This window comes from Perognathus longimembris, chromosome 21, assembly GCF_023159225.1.
Source record: "Perognathus longimembris pacificus isolate PPM17 chromosome 21, ASM2315922v1, whole genome shotgun sequence".
Taxonomy (NCBI): Eukaryota; Metazoa; Chordata; class Mammalia; order Rodentia; family Heteromyidae; genus Perognathus; species Perognathus longimembris.
The window spans coordinates 83,762-103,643 of record NC_063181.1 but is presented as its reverse complement, the minus strand read 5'-3'; the positions used below and the strand labels follow the sequence as shown (position 1 = coordinate 103,643).

Sequence of the window (19,882 nt, the reverse complement as noted above, 5' to 3'; positions counted from 1 at the left end):
AATGAGATACATAGTGATTAGTCTCCATGAAAACAAAAGCAAATAATAAATGGCACCTTTGGTGACAATCTTTTCCTTCTGAATGTCGCTCAAAATATAAATTTCCTTAAAAAAACTGTATCATTAATGCAACAAGGTGTTTTTGAGTATTCTACTTTATGTAAAACAGCTTTTCTCTAGTACCTTCTTCTTCCTCTATGCAATAAAAGTCATCCTCAGTGCATAATGCAGGTAAAAATGCAGGGCAAGACCATGGGACATTGTGAGCCAGGAAGACTGGAAGTGTGCCCAGGTGAGATATTTCATAGTACCATCAACTCCTGCAGAGCCCAAGGTAGGCATTGCTCACTCTCCTGGAGGTCTGCAGTCGGGCATACCATTGTCCCAGCTCCTACATGTTTCCTGATTGTTCTTTTTTGTTAGTTTGTTTAACTATATGGCCTCTATACAGCTGCCTTAATACCTCACATTTGTAATTTTCAAACATTTCTCAAGTCTTCAAAGCAGTTTTTGAATAAAATACTTACTTTGACTACATAAGTGAACCTTCGGATATCCTGAATGGCACTGGAGAAGTCCAGCCGGTTGAAGGCTTCTCCCAGGGTACAGTAGCCATGTCTCTGAAAGGAAGCAGAGGAGCCTTCAAAGTCGACAGCGACATCATTTAGGTTATGTGGACACTTCTTAGAATTGTGACAAAGGGCAACTGTTTCCATTCTGAAGATCTACTCCGGATTGTGCCAGTAAAATTATAGAAACACTAGATTTCAGCCACTTATGTGTAAATGAGACATGGTTCAGTGGTTTGTTTTTTTTTTATACTACTGCTGATGTAATGACAAAAAGAAGTATTCCAAGTTATTTTTCTGCTGCAGTGATGTGGAGTGAACACAAGGCCAGGAATGCTGGTGTTATATTATAGTGGGGCAGAATTTCTCTGCAGAGAGTCTGTATTATAGCTGGTAATAAAAGGCACAAGTCCAAGGACCCAAGATGAAACACTGTTTTCCCCAGTCTCCTACTACGCTGTCCTACCTTGGAGGTGTTCTTTTCACAATATATCCCTGTTCTGTAACCAGTTTGTGCAGAATTCCCTTCAGACTCAGGACCCACCTTCTGCACCTGAAATACTTCACTCTATAAACAGATTTTCAAGGTAGGGTTGAAGGGATAGATGATCTGTAGGACAATGAACAGGTGCCAGAGAAGAAGAAGTGGGGCTGGCTAGGGAGAGAAGGGTGGCAGTGCATCTCCTAGCCTCCATGGAGACACTAGGGACACCTTCCTGGTCTTAATGTCCAACCTCAAGAACAGTCCTAATGTACACACAAACATCACATGCTCACATGAAACATCAACATAAACAGTAAACAACTGTTATGAGCAGGGTGTGTTTCTTGATCTGTGGTAAAGCAAAGGACACCGAGGTACTCAGAAATCCATCCCAGTCAAGACTCAGTTTAATTTCTTCTTCTCTAACAGTGAAGGCAGCCACCATCTCACATTGAGAACTGCATTGATCAAAGTGTATCACTCAAATGTGTCTGACTTCCTTGGCCAGCTGGTCTATACCAAGTGCAATCAAGAAGGCTCTGATTAAATGCAGACTTTGCAGCAACCAGTACTAGTTCTAGGTCTCGACTGAGCCCATCAGTGCTCTGTCCCAAGCAAGGATCCATGGGACATTCCTTCAGTTTTTCAACAAATTCCTTATGTTGTTTATACCATCCATTCTGTGTGGCAACATAGAATAAAGTAGTGAACAGTCTTTTATAAGCTCAAGCTTTTTATACACTGTTTTGTCAATCTTTCAATGGTGATTTAAGAGTGTATGTCAAGGATCACATTAATGTTATACTGCATTCACCATATTATGCATCACCAACTATGGTTAAGTTAGTTTTCTTTCTCAGAATCTAATCCCTTCTAGAAAAGTGGGCTACTTTAAGGATATAAACTTAATGTTCCTGGAATATGTAACTTATCCTAACCAAAAAAATATGTACTGAACAACTGTTCCCTAAGTTATTTTCCCCAGCTGCAAATGTGAAGTTTCATAGCTTTTAAAAAGACTTAGGTTTCCTTGATTCCAAACACAAAAGTGGGTAACAGAGTGGTTTGTTTCACCAAAGATATCAAAAAAGTGCTTTAAGCAGGTGGGCAATCAATGACAGAGACAGTTCAAACTGCTCTGTAGGCAGTTACAACCTCAATAAACAGTCTCCTATAACCCGCACTCCACAGGAAATTAGGAGCTCAATGACCCTCCAAAACATATGACATATCCCTAAAATACATGAAACCAAGTAAAGTAAATCCCTACCAACAGCTGCCCAGCTCATGCTAATTGACACACATCACCCCCCTAGGAATGCACACTAAAGTGGACTTGCTGACTCAAGAGATGTATATGGGTCATACAGTACACATACATGTACAACATGTGTCCTACACATTGGCCATATGCACACACACAAACACATCATCTACACAATATACTGGATGCATGTACATACCACACATACGCACACAGCACAGACCACACATACATCTACCACATACCACACACATGCATATCACGCACATGGCAGTCATACTAATGCCTTCACTACACACCTAACACACACCATATACATATGCACATCACATACACACAAAATAAAACAGCTACAATATACATATGCAAACATATGATACCAAATAGTATATATGTACATATCATTTACCATGCATATGCATGTACCACAAACATGCCATGTGTATGCACATATGTATCACACACTACATGCCATATACAGCATACATGCACAAATCCCTATACAAACACACTACAGATGCCAAGTACCTCACATACTATATACTACACACACGTATCACATCATGCACACATACCAGTGTTACAAATACCACACTTCAAAAATCAACAGCATACACTGCACATATGCACACAGCCTATATAACACACACTCAAACACATGCCCATCACAGTTGAACTCATTACTTCAAAAGTGCTTACATATATTTATCTGTTACAATGTGAACACTGACTGATCTGATATTGTAAAAGAAATGACTTAACATGATATAATCAACAGAAACAATACAGTAGACTCTTATTTAAATATGCTCTTATTTAAAAAAGCACTTACTTCTTTTGTGCTTTCTTTATGGACATAGATCCATTTTTCACGATAAAAACCTAGAATAAAAGTGAGCTACTTTTAAAAGATGACAAATCATTTCACAATGAAAACTGAAAGGAATTTTAATAATTGGACATGCTAATTATAACATTTTATCAATGAGACATGCTCTTACTTAGCTAAATGTAAGAAGAAATGCCTATATCCTGCTATCAATAAAGAAGAGCTGCCAAACTTTACCATGAAAAAAAATGATTTAAGAAAATATCATGTCCTTTGTGGTTGGGAGAGATGGGGGAGAACAATGAAAGGAGTATCAAAATGCACCATACTCCACAAACTGACACACTGAATTGAAATTCCTTTAGGCAACTTAAAGATAATTTTTTTTTTGCCAGTCCTGGGGCTTGGACTCAGGGCCTGAGCACTGTTCCTGGCTTCTTTTTGCTCAAGGCTAGCACTCTACCTTTTGAGCCACAGCACCGCTTTTGGCTTTTTTTCTGTTTATGTGGTGTTGAGGAATAGAAGCCAGGGCTTCACGCATGTTAGGGCAGCACTCTACCACTAAGCCACATTCCCAGTCAAAGATAATTTTTTAAGTTAAAAAATACCTTAGTAACTTAGAAGAAAATTGGTGTTCTTAGTGACCAAAGTCATATCAAAACATAAATGCTCAGAAAATTCAATTAAATGGATGTGTGCATCCTATGTGCTCTAACAGAAAATTCTGCTCTTTTACTTCCCTTTGTGAGAGTTCATGCTTCTCTGATCACAAAAGTTCTCCATATGACCCTGCCCTCTTCACACCTTTTCAGATGTTATTAGCCCACACTGCAGTGGGCATCTGTGACAGCCCCGACTCTGAGCCGTTCTACCTGCATGTTCCAATCTTTAATGACAAATTGACTGTTCTGTGTAGGCTTTGCCATCTCCTATTTGTGAACATCTTACCAACTCAAGTGGTTTATTAACTCATTAACACAGTGGGCAACACTGGACCCAGTACTTGTTTATATACCTGTATCACCTTTTATAATATCGTAAGATAGCACTAGCAAAACAATTTAGCATATTGAAATATTCCACAAGTAAAATACAAGATTATTAATGAAAATGGTCTTACTTTGAGCATTTGTATCATTTCCAAAATGGTCCGTTTTCCTTTTTTTGGATGCATATTCACATTCTTCATTATTGAATATTTCTTCTCCAGTATTTAATATACTAAAATAAAGACATACTTTTATAAACCAGTTTTCCCATGGAGAACTTCATTTGGCTTTTATTAAGAGAATGTAATAAATATTTGATTTTCAACATTTCCATGATCATCCACATTTTCAAGGATTTAATTTAAGGTTAATATTGCTACCCTAAGCATTTTTCAAAATAACTGTCAATTAAATAAGTTAAGGCACTTAATGGAACTAGATGAAGGAAGCTTACATTTTTACCATCTGAATATATGTAGTTTTCTAATATTTGTAAGATGGATGAGTTTTCAGCAAAGAAACATGAGACCCTGAGCTACTAACATGTCTGGATTGTATACTCCAGTCCTATGTGGAGGAAAAGAAAATATTCTCCGACATTGAAAACATGTTTAGGATGATGGGATTACAAGGAGAAAAACGGGAATCCCTACAAATCCCTTAATATAGAACTAGATGCAACATTGTATTTCAATTAAAGCTTCTTTTAAAACTGTTATTTTATAACCCATCCTAACTGTGACCTAATATAAAACTCTTTTGTTCTTTAAATTCTGCAAAAATTAGTCTCTGGTATAAAGCTACCCAATGCCAGAGTTATGCACATTTATGAAATGCTTCATAAAATCTTACAATAAAATCAATCAGTACACCCATGACACTCCAGAGAATGATGACCCTAGACAGGTGTAAACCTCCACATTATCTATACTGAGCAGAGTTGCTGGTAATTATACTAGAGCTGTCCACTCCTGTGCACATGACATCTCAAGACTGTATCAGTACAGTACACATGTCCACACTTAAGAAAACCACAGCCTTACTTCTTGTACCTGGCACCCCCAGCCAACAAGGTAAGGGCAGTCATGGTTCATTAAATCTAGGTTGTGTTAACAAAGTACAAAGATGCCTTAATTACTCCACCAATCAGAATGCAGATGTGGTGGGTAACAATGCTAGGGCTGTGGAGATGAGGCTGCAGACTCAGAATAGCAGTGTGTCAGTTGGCCCTAGCAACATCACTATACCAACACACATTCTGAATAGAAAAGAAAACAAAAATTTGGTCCTGTGTAATCCACAATCATGTCCTTCACACTTGTTGACAAACGTTTTAATTGTCTCACATTCAGTTAATAGTAAATCCTGTCTTATGTGAATATTACATGTTTTAAATAAAAAGAAGAAAGAGCATTCATATATAGATGTCAAGCAATCTGCATTCATTCCTTAACTAAATAACTTACTTTCTCATGCCAGCTTTCTGTGTGGGCAATTCTCAGCAAAATTAAAAGTTACAGAGCTCTGCTGTGACTTGAAAAGCAGAATACTACAAGTGCTATGCAAGCAGGTGGTAGCTCTGCCTGGCCAGGACTTACATGTTATGATTGACAGTATACTGTCTATTCTCGGTTCCAAGCTCAGGGCTGCAGGAGTCACATCTTTTCCAACCATCCTCAGTTTTAATCCAGCTCCATCCAGGAGATCTCCAATCCTGACCCAGAAATGGCATTGTTCTCCTGTAAAATGTTAGTTTACATTAAAAGGGCTGTGTGTGTGTGTGTGTGTGTGTGTGTGTGTGTGCATACAGAGAGAGGAGTTTCATTTTGGAGTGATAGAACGAGTTATTACCTAACATTTAACTCGTGACTTTATGTTGGCTAACCACTGTGACAAAACAGTGACAATAACACTGTACTTTGGCTACACAGTACTAAAGTGATAAGATGGATTTTCTAATTCAATCATGCATTTATCATGACAGGCTCATCCTAGGTGACTCCTGAGTTCACACCTGCCAAAGGTAAAGGAATACCAGCCCAAACTGTGCACCCTCTGCTGGAAGTCAGGTGCAACACCATTTGAACCATGCTACTAAGTTGGCATGAGTGACAGTCAGCACAGACTGTCATTCACAGACTGAGAGAAGGTATAATGGCTGCAGGAGGTGGAATTGGGCTTCATCCTGAGAGCAAGGAGGGATCCAAAAAGGGTCTTAGATAAGTGATTCGGTAAGATATAGCTTAATGATTGGCAGGAATGCAATGCTAATGCACCATGGAAATAAGCCAGCATCCCAGATGGATTTCTACAAGGAGAAAAAGATGGTGTGCCAATGGGTATATTTCATAGACTTGTCATGGAATGATCTGGGGTCATAATTGTATATGTCTGAAAATATAAGCCATAAACAATGGCACAGACCATAAGAGAAGATTCAAAAATTAACTAAAAAGCCATTGGCATCAGGTGTGATGGTACATGGCTATGATCCTAGCACAAAGTAAGGTAAAGCAAGAGTGGAAAGTTCAAGACTAGCCTAGGCTACACTGAAAAACCTTATTTCAAAAAAGTAAACCAAACCAAGTTAAAAAAAAAACAAACAAGCAACCCAAAAAATTGCAACTGAAAAGGCCCTTGTCTCAAGTTAAAAAAAAAAAGTCCCAAAGTGAGTATCTGATTTTATAAATCAGAAAACAATGTTACTAACTTTCAGAAGGATGGCTTGCTACATTTTAAAAGAATTTATCTGCTTAAAGACATGACTTCCTAGTGTTTTATGAATGTTTTGTTTTAAAATTAGTTTTGTTGCAAAAATTTAAGTGCAAAGTACTGGAAAATCACGGCTAAAAATTAATAAATGTGTAAGCTAACACTCAAGGGGAGTCAGTGAGTTATTATATAGGTTTTATAATGTAAAATTTTAAGACACATTGCATGCTAAAACTAATGTCAAAGAGCATATGAACTACATTATAACTATGTACTGCTTGGTTTCTACTCTGCATGGCAGGAAGGGCTTACTGAGTGCTATGTAAGGGCTTTATGATATTCTTTTCAATATGAAACTTCTGGCCATGAAAGAACCTAAAGTAACCTTGCATTAACCTTTTAATTACTATCAATAATACTAATGACAAACATTTAACAGAGCCCAGTATGGGTTTGGTCTGCCTACTATCCTACAAAGTACAAAATACCATTCTCCTTTTGCAGGTTTAGAAAATTCAGAGTGTGGACTTTTACTCCTGAATCTATGCTGTTAACTTCTATGTTGATAGAACATGTCAACTTCTATGTTTATAGAACACCTTGTTAAAACAATGACATAAAACTTTAAGGATTTTTATTTTGCCTTATATGTGTCTGACTATTCGTTTTCAAGATACATGAAAAGAAATGAAATAAACAGCACTTAATAGTTAAAGTTGAATTTCAAAACAATAAAATCTGGGTATAAAGCAAGAGCTATAATAATAAAAACAAAACAACAAAAATAATGGCAGGGCAGGCTTCGAATTCAGAAAAAAAAGTTTGTCTAGGACCTTATGCTCCTGTTATTTCCATTATAAATTTTGAAGGGAAAAAATGTCCTTGTCTGGAAAAAGAAATAATTGTCAGTCTTCAATTTGATAAGCAATGATTTTTTCCTTGTCGCTCCTCTTTTCTTACAGTATTTACAGTATCTTAAACAACAGCGTAAACTGTGTGTTTACTTGTGCGGGGGAATGGACATCAAAAATTTCCAGTAGCAGGCTGGAAGTCAGAAATGGGACTGAGCTCAAGAAGATAGCCACAGATGTTTCAAGGGCAAGAAAAAACATGCAAGGGGGGAAGGAAAATGGAGTGGGAAAGGGGAAGCGAAGGAAGGCAGGTGTTTCTGACTGGGGTCACCCGGCAGGCAGGTCTCTGGACTCCCCAGGTGGACTTAAGCTTGAGCAGGCCCCGACATGGAGGGGGGCCCAGCTGGAAGAAGGCTCAGCGTGAGCCTCCGGTGCGTGCGGGGATTCCCGTCCCAGTGCCCGCTGCAAGCGCAGGGCAGGGCAGGCGCTCACCGCGGCCAGCGGGCAGTCCCGGGGACGACGGGAAGGGTGCGGCGGCGCGAGGGCGGCGGGGACGCGGATCCTCGGCGGGCGGAGGCTCCGCGGCCCCGGGGCCGGCCAAGTGACCAGCAGCAGGCAGGCCCGTCGCGGAACCCGCGGTCCGCTGCCCCTTCCCCAGCGGGACGCCCACCGCCGCGCCTGGCCGTAGCCGTCCACTACCCTCCTCGCCGGAACGGCCCGGCCCGCCCCCACTACCGGCCCACCGCTGCTCCCTACCCGGAGCGTCCGCCCACGCCTCCCACCTGGCCAGCCCGAGGCCCCTCTCACCTGGCCCTTTTCACCTGTCGGCCCCACTTGAAGTGCAAAGGCCTCGCGCGCCCGGACCGGTGGTGTAGATTATTGCCGGAAGTCGCCCGCCGCCCCAGGGGGCGCGCCAGGGAAAGCCCCGCCTCCGACCTCGCTGATTGGCTGGCGTGGCGCCGCGTGGCCGTGTTGCTACCCGGCCTGGATGAGCGCATGCGCAGTGGAGGCGTTCCCCTTGGCGCCCGCCGGGCGCCCCCGGCGGCGCCCTTGGGGCGGTCTCCCGCCCGGGACTCGTCGCGGGTCCGGGTGTGGAGGAGCCTGGCGGAAGCCTGCGGGTCTGGGGTGGCGGGACTGTGGCTGCCAACGCGGAAGCGCCCTGTGGCCCGCGCGCAGACGCTCGTTTAGAACCTCACATCCCGGACGACATCCCGGAGCTGTCACGCCCCGCGGTCCATCAGATCTCCCCACCCCACTGCCTGGTGTTCGAGCCCAGCCACCTCGGTCCTCCGGCCCACTCGTTCCCAAGGCTCCGGTGTTTCTCAGCAGCAGCTTATCGCTCGGTTCTCCCGAGACTCCTGGGGATGATCTGGGAGGCACCCTCCAGGGCCCAGAGTGTTGGCTCAGTGGGAGTGACGGGGAGGGAAAGAGCCCAAGGCTGGCGGGACCACCTTGGGTGGAAGAGTGTCTGCAGGTCAGCCAGGTTCCAGTCCAGAGGGGCTGCCCAGCAGAACCGTGCCAGCCAGGTGACTGTAGGCATAAGTGAGTTAACATATGCAGAACGTTTTAAACTGCCTGCGGTGTAGCAAGCCTATATGCATGCTCAGTTCTAGTATTTGCTGTTTTTAAATGATTGTTTACATTTGGAACACATTGCATGATGATAACTTCACATGAAAATTAAGTGCTTATTCTAAATTGGCTCTATTGTGTAAATCTGAAGTATTTTTTTTCTTTTTTTTCACCTTTTTCTATGTTTATTCAGTCTCTTTATATAAAAGTAAGTGTTACGTCCCATCAGAACATTAGGCAATTATATCTGTGCTTTAAAAGAAAAAAGTTGGTCACTCAAGGCAATTAGACTATTTTTAAGGATTTCAGATTACCAGAACGTACAGATATAACTCAATATAAATTGTAGCCAAAGAGAAATGATGGAAATATCCGATCCTTCACATGGAATAAAAGTGTTATGAACTAAATTAGCTAAATACTGAAGTACTTTTTCTAAAGTAATGTCAACATATACCATGGACTGTTAGTAGGCAATAAACATGTTCAGCTCCAATTTAGGCAGTCCTTTCTAAATAATACCCAATGATCGTGTATTTTTGTTTATTGAATGGGCAAAGGTATTTGCAAATGAGTGATACATATAACTTAAACTGCAGATCAACTGCCCCTGGAATTTTGGTCCATATTGCCAAGGCAAGATCTCACCACAAATGCAGACAATTGTCAAAAGTTTACTTAATGTACCTAACTTACCAAATATCTTACACATGCTCAAAATATTTGATATGAACCTATATGTGGGTAAAATGATTAACTGTATTTTATAATAAACAGTTGAATATCTCATGAATGTTGAAAAATGTACTGAAAATGAAAAAAAGAATGGTTGTATGAATGTGTCTCTGTGCCCTACTAAGGTCAAAATAGCCTAAGTCAATCATTGTAAGGTGAGGACCCTATATATTAATTTTAATCTAATTTTATAGCTTCTTCATTGTTCTGTTAGAAATTGTTCCTCTGGTTGTATTGTGAGGAGGCCATGTATCTGCAAACTAAGTAAAGTCTATAGAGTTATCCCAGGAGCCCACAGATATCTTCAGGAGTTCACACAGTAACAACAGCTATCTACAGAGTAACAGCAGGAATCTTTAGGGTAATAGCAGGATTCCACAGAGTATTAATAGATACTCACAGAATAACTGCAGGGTTCTATAGAGTAACTTCAGGAGCCCCCTCAGAGTAACTGCAGGATAGTAACTGCAGGATTGTACAGATTAAGAAAAAAAAAAAGATACCCTCAGGATATGAGAGATCTCATTGAGTAACACCATATGCAGAATTTCCTGGTAATTACATGCAGAAATAAGATATACCTCCAGAATAATTTCAGGCCCTCAAAGTAATCCCAGAGTACAACAGAGTGACAGCAAGGACCAAGAAATGGTTCAGGACAATTCTGATTGCCAAATATTGACTATTGCTCCAGTCCTGCCCTTGGATGAACCTGTTCCATGCCCTCTTCCGTTTCACCATTGGAGGAGGATAAAACATCCACAGGGCCAGGAAAAGCCTTCTGTAAGTTTGTGGTGCATCTGGGGAACATGCAGAAGCTGACATCCAGAAGCTTAAAGGACGTGGTGAGCAGTGAGGAGGTGCCCACTTGCTGTCATTCAATTTAGATAACTATATGCTCAGGTGAAGAAACATGTCACATATCTTTATTTTCTTTGAATCAATCTGACTCTGACAGTATGTAAGGACATTGAAAGCATAGTTATCGGCCATCCCAGAGGACCATGCGGAGATAATCACAGGCAGGAGGAGAAGGTTCATAAGGAGGTTTATTAGTGGGGCCATAGTTCCCACGGGAGAGGGAGCTACGTGGTGTCTGCACCTTATCCAGGTGGCAGCTTCTCTCTCAGGGGGTAAAGGGGAAGTAGTTAGGTAGTGAGTAGGAATGGCTCATTAGGTATGGGTGGATCTGGGGGCTAGTAGGAGGAGCTGAGGACCTGAGACTAGGGAAATGCTAACAGACCTGCTGCTGTCCCTATACTGGAGTCTTATAGTAGTGTTGGGGTGGTTGCTGGGCACAGTCACTCCTGGTGTCCATGGCCCACTGAGCTTGGCATAGTGGGAAGTTCTGGACCCACGCATCCTGGATATGATTATGCAGCCACTTCTTGGAAAAGTCTCGGCTTTGTCCCCTCCAGGTTCATGGGCTTGGCTCATTCTTCCCCTCTTCTCTAGAGCCTGAATCATAAAGACTTATTGGTGTCTTTATGAAGTTTGTGAAGACCACTTCTTTCCACATGGTTGTAGTACTTTAGTGAGAAATAAACCAAACCACTGGTACAGGTGATAACTCCTTAGTAAGGAACAGGGAGGCTCACACTCTACATAGTACCATGTTGGACTTTGTGACATATGCTGTCTTACAAAGTGCGGATCCTGATCTTTAGGAGATCACCAGAGTGTGACACTCCCAATACAGTGAGAGAAGGACGATGAATGAAAAGAAATGTAGGGGCTGGCAAGGACAGCTGCTCCCAGAAAGTTAGGAGGTGGTGCAGGCTGTGGACAAAGATGCCAAGGTAGAGCCATAGTTATGTAAAAGGCAAGAGACAGCTGGAGCTAGCTTGCCTAGTTGCTGATGAGCTTTCACCCTCATTCTTGGAGTAGAAATTCAGAGTTATAAAAATGAGTCCTCCATACTCCATGTGGAATGGTTAGCATCACAATGGAAAGACCAATATGGGAACCCCTTGAAGTACTCCCCCATCTTGGGTCCCTACACCTCAGGGCTGTGACTCTTATTTCAGGTGAGAAACACTACTTCCATGCACAGCACAAAGGCCAACAGACTTGGAGACTATTCCTGGGTATGTCAACCTTCCTGAGCTTCAATTTCTACCTGCAAGTGCAGGAAGCACACAGAGACAAACAGGGGTGTTTGAATTGGATTGGTCCAACTTACACTACATTCCTTCCTAACTTGCTTGTCCGCCTTCCTTGTAAAGTGTCTCTTGCATAAGCTGTTTCAAGAATGCTCCTTTTTCTCAGTCTCCTGGAGACTTGTTACCCTTACTGTTCACTAGACAAGTACTGAATCTTAGGACTTCCTCGAGTTATTTAGTTCTCAGCCCTGCTTAAAAAAAAGGAAAAGAAAAAAAGACACCCCCCCTCAAAAAAACCTTGAAATAAAAAACCCAAAACAATCAGGTCCCTGTGGAGACTGAGCAATCTCTGAAGGCAGAAACAAAGTACACCTGAAAGCCTAACCCTCAAACAATGGAAAAGCAAAGAGAGAGAGAGAGAGAGAGAGAGAGAGAGAGAGAGAGAGAGAGAGAGAGAGAGAGAGAGAGAACACAGGTGGAATATTGACCCTAGATGGAAACATTCCATTCAAAGAGACCAATCATTCCTTATATAGAGAGCTCGCCTGGCCTTCAAACTTCCATTAGATATGGTACCAAGGTTAATTGTTATGTTTGTGATTATTTCCATGGTACTGTGCTTATCTTGTTTTATATTACTTTATGTAAACCCAGCCAATAAAATAAATGAGCAGTAGATCATTAGAACTGAAAATATCCTTTACCACAGAGCCTAAAGTCCACTGAGGTTGTAATGCACACAGTGCAAGTGCAGGGATAGCAGGCCACCTAGAGTGAGGTCCTGATGCCTAATAGTCCAGACAGGTTCTGTCCCTGTGGTTATGGAGCCTGGATTCCAAGAGCCCTTCCTTGTGCCTACCAAACACCTGACAGCCCAGGCTGGGGTTTGTGATTAAGATATTGATAACGACCTAACATTTAGAGTGAACTTTACGGGCTGTTTGGCTGTGGTCACCTTGACCTCCTTGGTCTCTTGTCCATAAAGCTATCCATTGTTTCATGGAGTTAAATGATCTTGTTCTTCCGTGGGCAGCACAAGGCCCACACTTTGGGAATGAGTGATCAAATCTTTATGTGGGGCAACCTATGAGTACTAAGAGAAATCAGGTAGATTAGCAGGGACTTGGGCAAGGGGGAAGGCCAAAAGGATAAGACACCACCAGTGACGAAGAATGGAGATTTGCTGGACAGAAGGCAGATGAAGAGGGTATGAAACTGTTTAGACTTGAGAGTCATGTGATCGAGCAGAGAACTTCCATCCTGGATCGTGTCCATGAATCATCCCTGAAGAGGCTCCAGAGGTGAATTAGAAATCATCCTTAGGAAGGGCAAAAGCTGTTGCAGCATTCTAAAAAGTTGTATTACCAATACCACAGACTTAGATGGATTCTCAACAAGGTATTTACTGCTCACTTATAAAATGGAGCACCTCAATACTGAGCACCACCCCTTTATGTGTTATAAGGCAGCTTGTTCCTATAAAACAAATTATATCAATTTTTCAATGTACTCTGTCCTAACTAGGTCTGGTGAACCTAGGCCCCAAGCAAGCCCTGTCATCCCCTCCCTGAGTCAGCATCGAGCCTTCAGTCATGCACAAGGTATAGGGATGGAAGGACAATGGCCTACTTTTCAGTTTGGTACTTTGGACACAACAGAAGTAGCTTTTCTTAACCCATGTCCCCAACACCAGCACAAAGTCTGCATTGAGCTTTTAGCTGTGCTATCAGTCTTGTCCACCCAAGATATGGAGGTTTGCAGGATAAAGGGTTGTATGGGAAACTCACTTTTGAGTGCATAGGTCTCATACATGTTTGTTGAATGCAAACTGTGTTCCAGGACCTCCCATGAGCTATGTATGAAGTATAAAATTGAGCCAGGCCCCCTACATATGTCACTAGACTAATTATTGCTTAAGGTCCACAGTGATATGTACTGTCCAATCAGCATGCCCATTAGAAAGCAGAAGGTGGTGCCTAATGGGCTTTGACTTTGTGACTTTGTCTATCATCTGTGCCCAGGATTCTTCTCAGCTGTGGAGAGACTGCAGGATGCACAGCCTTGATTGCACTTTGACTTCCTCTACCGCAGGTGTTGTGTGTGTGAGAGAGTTGTGGAGAGTGAAAAAGATAGGAATAGTGACTAGGGACTCCCTGGAATTGGTGTACCCAACCCATAATTCCTTTGGTGATTTCAGGTCCAAGTATGCCTAGAGCCTCATGTGTGAGTTTATACAGCCTTCAGCTGTGCTTTCAATCATGTCCTATATCGGGTTAGGGTTACGTTTTAGGGTTAGGGTCTGTGAGCAGCCTCACAGGGTTGTGGTCTACTAGCCCTGCTTTTTCCCATGCCCTCCTGCCTGGTGTCCCAGAGTTTGTCTTCTCCCTGTGGGCATGGACATTCCTTTCCTACTGTGTCTCCAGCTTATTATGTAAACAAATCCATGCCCTCTCTGGGCAAAGCCTAGTTTGGAGAACTGTTGTACATATACACAATTTAAAGCTTAAGATAAGAGTCATAGCTTTGGACAAAGTCCATCTCTTCTCTCAAGGCAGCAGATGTACCTATGAGGAAGCTAGAGAGTTGAGGACAAAGCTGTAGGGATAGGATTGTGATTGCCCCTGGACTGTGTCATTGGGTTTTAAGGCCCTGTAGTCTTCCCGATGGTAATATGGCACCTGCTAGGGTGAATCAGACCCTTGGGTGGTCTGGTTCTGTATGGATCACCTCTTAAGAGCAGTACAGTGAGGGAGGGTTCGGTCTGTGAGGAACATTTGGTGGAGTTGCTGGTACCCTGAGGAGCCAGTTTCCTTGTTGTGGCATGGCCTCATGTGCACCCACAGAAGGATCCTGACTTTGTTTCCTGTCCTGTGTGTATAGTGGGATAGGTATCCACTCTCTTCTGCTGCTTCTTGAAGGCTGTGGGCAGCTCTCCATCCGGGGTCTTCCTTGTCTTTGGCACCTGTAAATGACTGCACCCAGGTACAGACTACTGAGCTAGGGCTGGGGAGCAGAGAGGGACTTGAAGGGACTCCAGTTCCTGGACTGAGACCAGGCTGACATCTTGGGGATATAGAGTCTTGTGGGTATTGATGATACTTGAGCAGTGGATTTGGACATGAAAAGAGCTTCCTAGAGAAGAGCAAGCTGCTGTTGTCAGAGTGGGTCCCAGCATGCTGCCTGAATCCTTACCTGCACCCTGTCATCTGCTTCAGGCTTGGGCAGGGGCCGATAGAGCCTCTCTACAGCCTGTCAGGGACACCTGGCCAGGAACCTGGGAGGCCAGCACACTGCTTACCTATACCCATGGTAGTGTACCCATGGTAGTCCTCAGGCCTGGATGAGGAAGAAGGCACTGGGCCTGCCCACCCAGGGGTTCCTGAGCCCAGAGGATGATGTGTTGGCAGCAGAGGGCAGGTATGGGGGGGCAGGGGAGGTGGGAAGCTCTCTGTCTGCCTGCCCCAGGAGGACTGGATCCTTTCTCCCACCAAGCCGACTCCTCGAGAGTCAGGGAAGCAGCAGTGACTACTGCATTTTAGGCTGCTGTGCTGAGTTCCATCTAAAAACATGGAGAACCTCAAGCCCATTCCAGGCCTGTGGTCTTTCCTATATCCAGCAGCGCCCAGACACCCAGCAAAGGGCTACTTGTGAGGAAGCTGGCCACAGTCAGAGGTGTAGACTGCTTGAGGACTCAATGTGCATTTGTTCTCTCCCAGTCTGGGCAGGCAGCAGGCTCTCCTGAAAGTTCCAGAACTCTGACCTGGCTAGCTGCTTCATGTCCACATTGAGGAAGGTGGATTAATGGCCCTGTGGCTGAGTATTGGTGGGCCTAGGCCTCTTGAGAAGGGTCACTTGTACACTGTACAGAAGCCCTTATGTTGATGGAGTAGGAGCCCCTCATAAATCCTCAGTTCTGTGGGGAAGGGTCCCTACCCTTAACATCCTGGCACCCAGCCTCTTTCCACCCTTTCCACCACAGGCCTCTCTGAGAAGGATGTGGATACACATCCTGTTCTTTGCTTCCCCCTTTAAAGGCCCAGCCCGGGCTCTGTGGACACAGGTGAGATGCCATGACCAGGTGGAACAGCCTCTTCATGCATCTTCCTGAGTCACATTCCCAACTGAGTTTACAAGGGATGCCTTGGCTCTTCCAAAGTATAGATGACCAAGCTCTGTGTCCTGCTGATGCAGCATCATCAGGGTAGAGGCTCGCCAGATTCTGAAAGTTATACCTCTTACTTGTCTTAATTTTCCTACTGCCCCTGAGATTGAGAGCTGAGGCCAGGGATGGCAGACAGACTGAAACGACCCCCTGGCAGCAGCCATGGCCTGTGAAGGGCCCTGCTTCCCACAAACCACATTGGGTGACCTTGAGAGAGGCACCCATGGTCTGGAGAGACTGTAGACAGAACAGAACATTTATGTGTTATTTCCCTAGGGTTGCTATGACAAGGCACTGCCCACCGGGAGCTATGGAGATCTTCTTTCACAGCTCTGAAGTCCAACAGGTGGAACAAGGTTCAACAGTGAAAGCAAGGTATATTATAGGCCACATTCCCTTGGGAGGTGCAAGGACATGGTGTGTTCCATGTTATGTCCAGGTTTCTAAACCCGTGAAGGAATAGTGTAGTTTGTAGAGTAACTCCCCTGTGTGCAGTTCTGTGACTGTGTTTCAACTTTTTCCCCCAGTCCTGGGCCTTGGACTGAGGGCCTGAGCACTGTTCCTGGCTTCTTTTTGCTCAAGGATAGCACTCTGCCACTTGATCCACAGTGCCACTTCTGGCCATTATCTATATATGTGGTGCTGAGGAATCGAACCCAGGGCCTCATTTATAAGAGAAAAGCACTCCTTTGCCTCATATACATGAGGCCCTGGGTTCGATTCCCCAGCACCACATATACAGAAAACATCCAGAAGTGGTGCTGTGGCTCAAGTGGCAGAGTGCTAGCCTTGAGCAAAAAGAAGCCAGGGACAGTGGTCTGACCTTGAGTCCAAGCCCCAGAACTGGCCAAAAAAAAAAAAAAAAAAAAAAAGAGAAAAGCACTCTTGCCACTAGGCCATACTCCCAGCCCCAGTTTCCACCTTTTAAGGGGTACAATAATAGTGGTTTAGGGAGTGGGAGTGAGGGAACAGAAGACACTGTACACAAAAAATGGCTTAGGGATGACCCTAACTACACCTGCCAAGAGCCCATTTCTGTGTATGGTCATATTCATAGGTACTCAGTGGTGAGCACTTCCACATACGAATTTAGGGCACACACCCATTACAGTGCCACTGCTGGTGGTCCCTACCTTTAATTCCCTTCCTGGGCACCCAGGCAGATCCATGCTGACCCTGACTACTGAACTTTGGATGATACACTGATAATTCAGTGAGTGCCAGGGACAAGCCTGTCTCTGGGCACTGAGACATTGGGATACCTCCTTGGGGCTTCAAGTTTCCCTGTGACCTGGGCAGAAAGTAGTTGCACCTACAGGCTCCCTAAGGCCAAAGCCTTTCCTAGCTGAGGTAGGCATTGCTCTTGTGATCTGCAGAGACTACAGAGTTTCCTGGTGAACCTCAGTGGCCAGATCCTGGTCAGTGGGAGCAAGGCATGCCCAGAATAGGTCTTTAGCATCTGGAGTGGGAGAGGTATGGGCAGAAGAGAGGAGCAAGCAGCCTCATATGTAACCAAGTATAAGACACTGGTGTGGATCCACTTCCTGGGACCAGCCACTGGGAGCCGCTGGCTGGTGAGGCTCCTGATGCTTCACACAGAATCTGTGCCACTTCAGGGCCAGACACACATGACACCCCCAGAGCTGTAGTACCCCCACCCATCCCATATGGCCTGGGCTTATGTTCACTGGACTGTTAGATTCCCCAAGTAGTTCTTGGGGTTCTGACCCTGGGTGGGAATCTGAGTGTGACGCACTCAGAGGCTATGCAATTACAGGATCAGGGGTCACTTCACCTGGACTTCATCTTCCCTTCTACACCTGGGATTAAACACACATAGTGGGTTGTTGTGAGATTTTTATTTTTTTGAGCAGGACACTTGCTCATAGTTTGTGCTGAGAGAACACTGATTTCCATTTATTGAGAGATGACAACCATCAAAAACCATTCTGAAGTTGGCATCACTGTAGGTCAGACACACTGAGCACTGTAATCACAGTCATCTGAGGAGGCATCAGGGAGAAGGTGACAAGGACCTGGTATGAAAAGATGGTCACTGGGTTTATGTTAGGAGCTGAGTAAAGAAGGTGTCTGGGACACAAAAAAATGCAGACTCTGGCTGGCCGTGCTCCAGGTAGCACTGGGATGTGGAGGGACTTGGAAGCTATGCTGAGGAGGCACCATGGTGTCACCAGGCAAATTAATTCTTAACTTCCAGGAGTTATCCTGTGTTAGCCAGTGCACTGTTTCAGACAAGATCCCCACCTAGGCAGCCACACAGACACCTGTGGCCTCCTTTGCTCCCATGAGGCAGGATGCAGAAGGAGATGTGGCAACATACATTTTAGCCATAAAGGATGCCACGTGGACTGCCTGTTTACTCATTTCCTTGAAAAAAGGCTATGAATAAACCTACTCAGTTAAAATCTCTCTTTTGACCTTAGTCTTAAAAGGACCCCATCTCTTAGATGAGAAGCGGGGCTCTGTTTCTCCCACAGATTTTCCTTATTTTCTGGCTGAAATATAAACTCTCTATCATTGCATAATCAGCTCTTGGTTTTGTTATTGGTTCAATAATTTGTAAAGGGAGAAATAATCTCATTTTTGTCAGATATGAGTAACAATGGGAAGCGAATTCATCCTAAGAGTATTCTGGAAATGCAATTTTTTTCAAAGATTGAAGTAAAGATCAAATGATACAGAAGGACTTGAACATTTTAGTAATGCACACTGCCCATGTTGAATGTCTGTTTGTCCTAGATACTTGGCTTGTTTCCATCGAATTGCTGTTGTGCATGATGCTGCTAAACATTTATATATTCACACATTTATGTGTGAATGTTTTCACACTTGTGTCAGTCTATGTAAGAATGGAATTGCTGGATCGTATGGAAATTCAAGTGTTAGCATTTGTTTCACATGTGCCAAACTGTTTTCCACACCTGCTGCACAATTTCGCATTTCTATGAACAATGTCCACCTCTTTATATTTTCTCACCAATACTTGATCATTTTTATGTGTTTTTTCTTTTTCTGAAGTGATGTCTTGTGGTTTTGATTCTTATTTCCCTCATGGCTAATGATGTTGAATGAGTTTTTACTTTTTTTGGGGGGGGGGGTTGGTAGGGTTTCACTGTGTGGCCTTGAACTCATGATCTTCAAGGCACACCAGATGGCTGCAATCAACCAATAGAGCATGGGGCAACTTGATTGTGGAGTCCTGCTCACCTGTGGGGTTGCTAGGGTATATGAAGGCATGTGTGAAGCCACTGGTGTTGGAGGGCGACTGACTTTGTGGAGAGAGGAACTCCAAATCCATCCCAGGAGACATGGAGGTGCAGGCTCACAGTATCTGGCTCTAAGGAGATGCTGTCCATCTGGAGCACAACCTGCACAAGTGCATTCATGAGTGTGTATACTCTACCAGTACCCACTGAGCACTGAAGCTTGAGAGGCTAAACAGAAGTTGTCAGGAAAGGTCACTGTGATGTTTGGGCTGGAGAAAGCTGAAGCCTGGAGATTAGTAGGTGCTATGGTGGGAGACAGAAGATCCACTAGCCATCAAAGAAAAGTCTGATAAGTTGAACTGCTTCAAAGGAAATCAGTACAAACC

General features: G+C 43.9%; 1 protein-coding gene across 3 annotated transcripts in view; it reads right to left on the bottom strand.

Moving 5' to 3' along the window:
- Window positions 1-8,696, bottom strand: part of Fbxo25 (F-box protein 25) — a 31,543-nt gene extending 22,847 nt beyond the window's left edge. The window contains exons 1-5 of one of the 3 annotated variants that reach the window (XM_048331000.1): window positions 8,506-8,696; window positions 5,734-5,874; window positions 4,267-4,367; window positions 3,150-3,199; window positions 528-620 (exon numbers count right to left, since the gene is read on the bottom strand). In XM_048331000.1, the coding sequence (XP_048186957.1) occupies window positions 528-620; window positions 3,150-3,199; window positions 4,267-4,367; window positions 5,734-5,874; window positions 8,506-8,696 (576 nt within the window). The remainder of the gene's footprint in view (window positions 1-527; window positions 621-3,149; window positions 3,200-4,266; window positions 4,368-5,733; window positions 5,875-8,505) is intronic. The other 2 variants (XM_048330999.1, XM_048331002.1) reach the window with 2 other exon arrangements.
- Window positions 8,697-19,882: the final 11,186 nt, after the last annotated feature.